This window comes from Triticum aestivum, chromosome 2A (genome assembly GCF_018294505.1).
Source record: "Triticum aestivum cultivar Chinese Spring chromosome 2A, IWGSC CS RefSeq v2.1, whole genome shotgun sequence".
Classification (NCBI taxonomy): domain Eukaryota; kingdom Viridiplantae; phylum Streptophyta; class Magnoliopsida; order Poales; family Poaceae; genus Triticum; species Triticum aestivum.
Window position 1 is genome coordinate 52,044,824 of NC_057797.1, and position 6,537 is coordinate 52,051,360.

A 6,537-nucleotide genomic window follows, 5' to 3' on the forward strand; every position below is an offset into this window, starting at 1 on the left:
GTGTTTTTTAGAAAATGTTTTCTGTGTATGTTGAAAATGTATGTTAAAAATGTTCATCATGCATCTTTCAAAAAGAGTCATCGTGTATTGTGAAAATATGTCGACAGCTTTTAAAAAAAAAAACCTTGAGCACTTCTACAAAAAAATGTTCATGCAATACATGACTATATTTTCATCTTAGTTTATTTTTGTAAATAGGTTTTACATCAAACTAGTGAAGTGTTTTTCTATATAGATTAGAAGTTTTTTCATGCATGTGTCTTTTGGCCTCGTGTACAGATATTTTTTAAAGAGAATATGGAACTATTAATTAATCAACGGTAAACAAATGCAATGTGGTGGTACAGATACATGTACGTGTTGTGAGAGCGAGAGATTCATTATATATGAAGCTTAGGGCATCTCCAGCCGTACCCCCAGGAAGGCCTCTCCAGGCGATTTTTTCACGCCGGCGCTAAAAGAACGGTCCAGTCGTGCCCCCAGGAGCCCGATTTTCGCCGGCCTTGGCCGAACCCAGGGCGCTGGGGGCGCCGGGGCGAACTGTTTTGACGCGAAACAGCCGCGGGCCCGCCATGTCAGCGACACGGCGCCTCGTCTTCCCCCAACGGCCTCGGTTCCCGCGGGGAATCAATGCCAAGGCTGCCACCGGTCAGCCTTGCCATTGATTCCTCACGGGCGGCGCGTCACGGGACGGCGCGCCGACGCCCCCCTCCCTCGCACGCGTACACACGGGTGCGGTGCGGCTATATAGCCGGTGGCCTGCACTCGTCTGTGCCCACACCAGCCCCGCCCCTCGCCGCCGCCTAGCTCCTCCCTCTCCCTACCTCTCCCGAGCGCCGCCGCCCAGCCCCTCCCTCTATCTGTCTACCTCTCCCGAGCCTGTCGCCATGGCAGAATGCTACCCCAGAGATGAGGCGGCGGCCAACGGTTTTGGCCGCCGTTCGCTCCGCGAACAGGAGTCCTGGCTCCTGTTCCAGGCGAACATCCGGCGCCGCCGGACATGCGCGCCGGGCCGACAGGGTGGAGGCTCAGCGCCAGGGGAGTGCCCATTCCCCCGTTGCCCGACGCCGTGGCGAAGCCGACGTACTTCGCCGAGGAAGTCGAGGTCGTGCGCGCCTCCCTCACCGACGCCCAACTCTCCCTCCCCCAGTACGCCGCCGACAACCACGTGGCTTGGGCGGCGTATTTCGAGCGCCGCCAGCAGCAGCGCTTGGCGTCCATCAACGGCGCGCCGGTGGTTGGCGGCCGGCAGAACAGCGAGGGGCGCCACCTGTGGTGGGTCGTCCCCGGCCGCACACTCGAGGGTGTGCTGACGTACCTCGAGGGCGGCAACGACCCACCGTTGGCGTACCCAGCTAGGGCGGCCGCCCCGGCGCAGCACCGACGCGCCGGGCCATGGGCGCCAAGGAGGTTCGGATCTTCCTCCTCTTCTTCCTCCTTTCGATCTTCATCGCACTCCTCCGGCACTCCGGCCCTGCTCGGCGTCAAGGCCGAGCCCGCAGCGGAGACGCCGCTCGGCCGGCGCACTCGCAGCTCCGGCATCGTCATCAACGAGGGCGGCCGGCGCGCCTCCTCGTCGGCTCCTCCTCGGCGCTTCGTCAAGCCAAAGACGAAGCCGGGGCTCGCGCCGGTGAAGAAGGAGCCGGCCGCGCCGGTGACGACGGAGCTCGACGACGACGACGTGGCCCTGGAATGGGCGTGCAGGGACTCCATAGCGATGGAGAAGGAGCGCCTGGAGAAGGCGAAGGAGCGCCAGCGCGCCGCCCTGCTTCGCTTCACGGAGCGTCGACGCGGCCGCGACGAAGGCGGAGTCGTCGTCATCTGCGACAGCGACGACGACGACGACGATGCGCCGCCACCAGTCCGCCATGGCGACGCCGGGCAGGGGTCTAGCAGGGGCGCCCGCGTCAAGGAGGAGAAGGCCGACGACGACGATGGCGCGACGGTGGCGACTTCAGCCAGTTTTTCCTTTAGATTAGTTTACGTATATGTGCTATGTAATGAAAATCCGCGAACTTCGCCGAAATGTGCCGAAATTTATCGTGTTTGGCCAAAATTATCGTGTTTAGCCGAATTTTATCGTGTTTAAGCCGAACTTCGTCGAACTTCTTTTATTTTAAAACGTTTCTGGGGCGGCCCTGGGGCCGGCGGCTGGGGACCAACTCGCCCCCTGAGAGGCCAATGGCTGGAGATGCCCTTAGCTAGCTAACATTTTGTTGCGTGAGCAAGCGCACGTATGTGCATGCATGCATGTGCGGTTAAACTGAAGATAAAGAAGCAGCTACCAGGGCTACTTGCGTGGTGTGCGTGGCACGCAGAGAAAAGACATAACGATGAGTATATACGTGTGTATGAATATATACAGGTGCAGTCCAGATCTGACCAGTAACAAACAACATATAAGTCCCAGGGAAGGGGGTGTCGGGGTTGTTTGTAGCGGGCCGGAGGATACACAGAAAGAAAAAAAAAAGACAAACAAACAAAGTAAAATAACAAAGACAAAGAGCGGAGGTGGGGTTTATTTTAGGATAAGCTGTTGCTGACATCACATTTAGATGTGACATCGTTATGTTACATCTAGATAAGGCTTAGAATGGTAAATATCGAGAGCGGCGATATGGCTCTAGCGGCATATACTTATCTGGACCGAACTTCCCATAAGATCGGTCACCTGACACGGCATTAATTGGTGCACGCGCGAGTGCTAGAAATCGCCGTATTGCGCTGGGTCGTATGGGAGGGAATGACCCGCTCATATGCCGCGGAGTACGAATACGTATGACACGAGCGATGGGCCCGTGTAGGACGCCCAAACTAACAGTTGGTCCGTGGGAACAGAAGTTGCATCGTGCTTGGACGGTGGTACAGAATTATTTTCCGTCCGCTCATTCATTGCAGGAGACGCGTGCTTTTCTGTCTGATGGGTCGGGCCTCGGGGCTGGGGCCATGGCGACGACGGCGGCGACGACAAAGACTGTGGCGGCGAACGACGCGGTGGAAGGGGATGCTCTGGTGGAGTTCCCGGTGGATCCGGTAGTCAGGTACGCGCGGTTCCTCTGCTCCCACCACCCCTTCCGCAAATCTCTGTCGCCGCGGTGTGCTGATCTGCGGTGCCCAGCCTGGTAGGTTGCCTATCTTCCAAAATGCGATACGTGTGGCGGCGCCGGATCTCGATGGAGGGAGCGAGGTGAGTAGCCGTCGGGACGATGTGGCTCCGGAGTCTTCCGTGGCTGCGCCTGCGGAATCGGGTGAATCCGGATCCAAGAGCGCGTGAGATTAGGAGGTAATGAATCATGCTTGCTGTGTGCTATTTCTGTGTGGATTACCCATGCGTGCTACGACTGCAAAAATAGAAAATCTGGAAGAATGGAAAGAGATGTGTAGTGTGTCGTATCAGTGATGAACAGGAGGAAAAGAATAAGGAAGTTAGCTGATAGGATATTTGTGGACTGTGCCGTGGGCGGTGTGTATATTTTCTTGCTTTGCCATTGTTGTTGGTGACGTGAATAACGTTGAAGGCAGATGAGTACTCTGGTTGCAGATAATATGTGGCGGAAATCTTACTGCAATCCTGTGTAACTCAGGGAAACGTTAGCTCTGGAAAAATCAAAAAGTGACGTCAATCTTGCTATTGCTGAAAATTGGACGAAAATGAATAGACAGCTTGCAGTTGATAGAATTTCCCAGTGTCGGAAATTCTCCATTTTCTCTTGCTCTTTGCTATTAATTTTGATCCAAATGCTTGTGACATGCTATATGACAGTCTCACAATTGTCATATATTTTTAAATCCAGACTTGTTTATAGTTTTTGGGATAGGCAATGGTGTTTTTAAATCCATATGATTAACGTATGAGTTTACATAACCATGATGCATTGGCAGGTTATGGACAATCTTGGGATCACAGAAACACCGGAGAGCCATGTAGTAACTAATAAAACCGTGGACACAACAAACTAGAAATATTTTGCCAGATGACCTGAACCACTACCAGCAGGACCAGATCAACCGCATGTCACTAACATTTCGGCACAGCAGAATGTATGTTAAGGCATTGGAGCTGGTTCGACTTTGGGATGCAAGTGTAGAGGCGTATGGAACTGTGATGTGCCTTTTCGAGCATAACTGCCGGTGATGGTTCCATTCAACAAGTGTCTTGACGGGCTGGGACTTGAGGACCGGGCTGGCAGCAAGAAGGTGACAGAAGCCGGCACTGAATGAGGAAAAGAAAGTGCAGCTCCTGATGATAGACTGTAGGGAAGCGTGAACCCTCTCTTTGGTTTAACGACACCAAGCAAGAAGAGAGCTGCTGGCAGACCAACAAATGCATGGGGCAAAGCTCCTTTCTAGGGATGAGCAAGAGATCTAGGTTTTGCAGCATTTGCAAAACCCAGAGCCACAAAAAAAAACTGCGGCCGCGGAAACGCCTCGCCAACCTGCTGCGGTCTCGCCGAGCGACATGCCGCGCCAAGGGCCTCGCGTCGGTGACCCGTCCATGCACCCAGAGGAGGGGAACGTGGTGATCGTCACCACGCCGGACATGGAGGCCAACGCGGCGTCTCTGGTTTCCCTGGGCGCGTTCATCTGGCTCGGGGGGAACATGCTCTCGGTGAGCGATGCTGAGATCCAAGAAGCCATCCCTGAAGATATCTTTGCTCTGTTCGATTTTCCGCATCACCGCGACAAGGTCACGACCCCGGGGCGTTTTCGTCACAACGGCCTGGACATCCACTCCTCCAACTGGAGGCTGGACGCCCACTGCGACGTGGTTCAGGCCAACTACCACGTCTACCTCTGCATCGAAAGCACCCCGCTGAACGCGTGGTCAGAGTCCGTCGCTGCTCAAGTGCTTGGGCCGGAGACATTCATCCACTACTTCAACATCGCAAATCTTCGTCAAGAGGACGCCACCTGCATCAAGCTTTGGGCGTGGTCTGCGAACCCCTCCTCCATCCCCAAGGTCCAGAACGTGACCATTGCTTGACACGTGGCTACTGGTGTGGGTGGTGCCCCATCCTCGGCCATTGGGCATGGTGGCATCCGCCGACGAGCATTGTGCATCTCGACAGGCTTGAAGACTACACACCGGATAGCGCCGGCAACATCCCCCGTCGACCGCACACCGACCCGTTCACTTAGCGTTTTGGTGTGGTGGACGGCGAGTCAAGGCCGCAGGACAGGCATGAATGGCTCCCTCGCCGTCGTGATGATGACGATTGCCATCGCCGAGATGATGACCGAGACAGGGACGACCGGCATGGTCGTGACAATGACAGGTCAAGGACCTCCAGCTCTTGGCGTGATCGCTTCTTCCATAGCCGATCGTGTGCGCTTGATCGGCGCGCCGAGGAGGATCACGGTCGTGGTTCTAAGACTGACAGTAGAATGGGGGTAGGTATGAGGAGGCAAGATCCCAGCTATGGTGAAGTTGTACACACAAGATTTACGAGTTCAGACCCTTCACGGTGGAAGTAATAGCCCTACGTCTCGGTGCCCGGAGGCGGTCGACTGGATTATAGGTGTGTGGTGTTACAGAGGGTGCGAACCCTTGTCCCTAAGGAGGGGTGGCTTATATAGAGTTCGCTAGGCCCCTCCCGCCCTCAGTTACATAGGGTTTAAGGTACATAAAGATGGTGCATTTCTGATAACGCTAGTAATAAAGTGGCATGAATGACCATTAAGTCTGTGGAGTAACGTCTGGCCGTTGCTGTTCAGAGTGGCTTTCGGTCTTCTGTCTGTCGAGTGATTATTGCTGTGGTCGAGTGACATCGAGTCTTCTGAGTGGAATGCTTCTGGTCGAGTGGATGATGCTATCCCTTGACCACTTCTGACTTTTAGGGAGGTGTCCTAGGGGAGGGTGTCTAGGTCAGGTCTGACAAGTTGCTCTGCAGTTTCCGGATCTTGCGGGATTCGAAATTTTGGGAAGCGCGCGGGACGGAGGAGGCCGCGGTAATCGAGGCGGATTAGGCAGGGGTGCCTCGATCACCGCGTCGCCTTTTTCGCCACGTACCAAGCGAGCGACAGTTGCGGGATTTGACACTATTGCCCGGGCCCAGTCGTTAGTCACTCGGAAATGACTCCATATAAGACGTCGGGTTGGGGGATTTTGCACAGTGCGCCTCTGTTTCTCCTTCTTCCTCCTCTGTTTCTCCACTGCTACCGTCTCCACTTTCGGCGCCGCCACCCGCCTCGAGCCCATTCCGCCGTAATGGGGAAGGACAAGACCGCCGCCCTGGAACGTGCGAAGAAAGCGACGACGAAGGCGAAGGGGAAGAAGACGAGCCTAGGCGGTCGTCGTCAAGATCTACTCTGCCGCGCGGCTGGGTCCAAGGCGACTGGATCCGATCCATGCTCGTGCTGGATGATCTGCAAGACCTGACCGAGAGTGGGCTGACCGAGCATGATTCCTGAAGGCTCCCAGGGGACGAAACTGAGCCGCAGCCTCAGGAGGGTGAGTGTGTCTTGTTCGCCACTCACGTCGACCATGGTTTTTCTTTGCCTCCACACCCCTTTTTCCGTGCATTCCTGAACTTCTTC

At 55.3% G+C, this 6,537-nt stretch overlaps 1 protein-coding gene across 2 annotated transcripts; it reads left to right on the plus strand.

The window, feature by feature from the left end:
* Positions 1–2,888: 2,888 nt before the first annotated feature.
* Positions 2,889–5,463, plus strand: LOC123184659 (uncharacterized). Of its 2 annotated transcripts, none has more exons than XM_044596744.1 (3): positions 2,889–3,041; positions 3,119–3,283; positions 3,883–5,463. In XM_044596744.1, exon 3 carries the CDS (start codon positions 4,460–4,462, stop codon positions 4,982–4,984), a length of 525 nt encoding a protein of 174 aa, XP_044452679.1. In that variant the 5' UTR covers positions 2,889–3,041; positions 3,119–3,283; positions 3,883–4,459; the 3' UTR covers positions 4,985–5,463. The 2 variants fall into 2 exon arrangements, with proteins under 2 accessions (XP_044452679.1, XP_044452680.1); XM_044596745.1 differs by having other exon boundaries at positions 3,127–3,283.
* Positions 5,464–6,537: the final 1,074 nt, after the last annotated feature.

What these genes read in the sequence shown, in the direction of transcription:
- LOC123184659 (XM_044596744.1), top strand. Translation starts at nt 4,460, where the DNA reads ATGCCGCGCCAAGGGCCTCGCGTCGGTGACCCGTCCATGCACCCAGAG.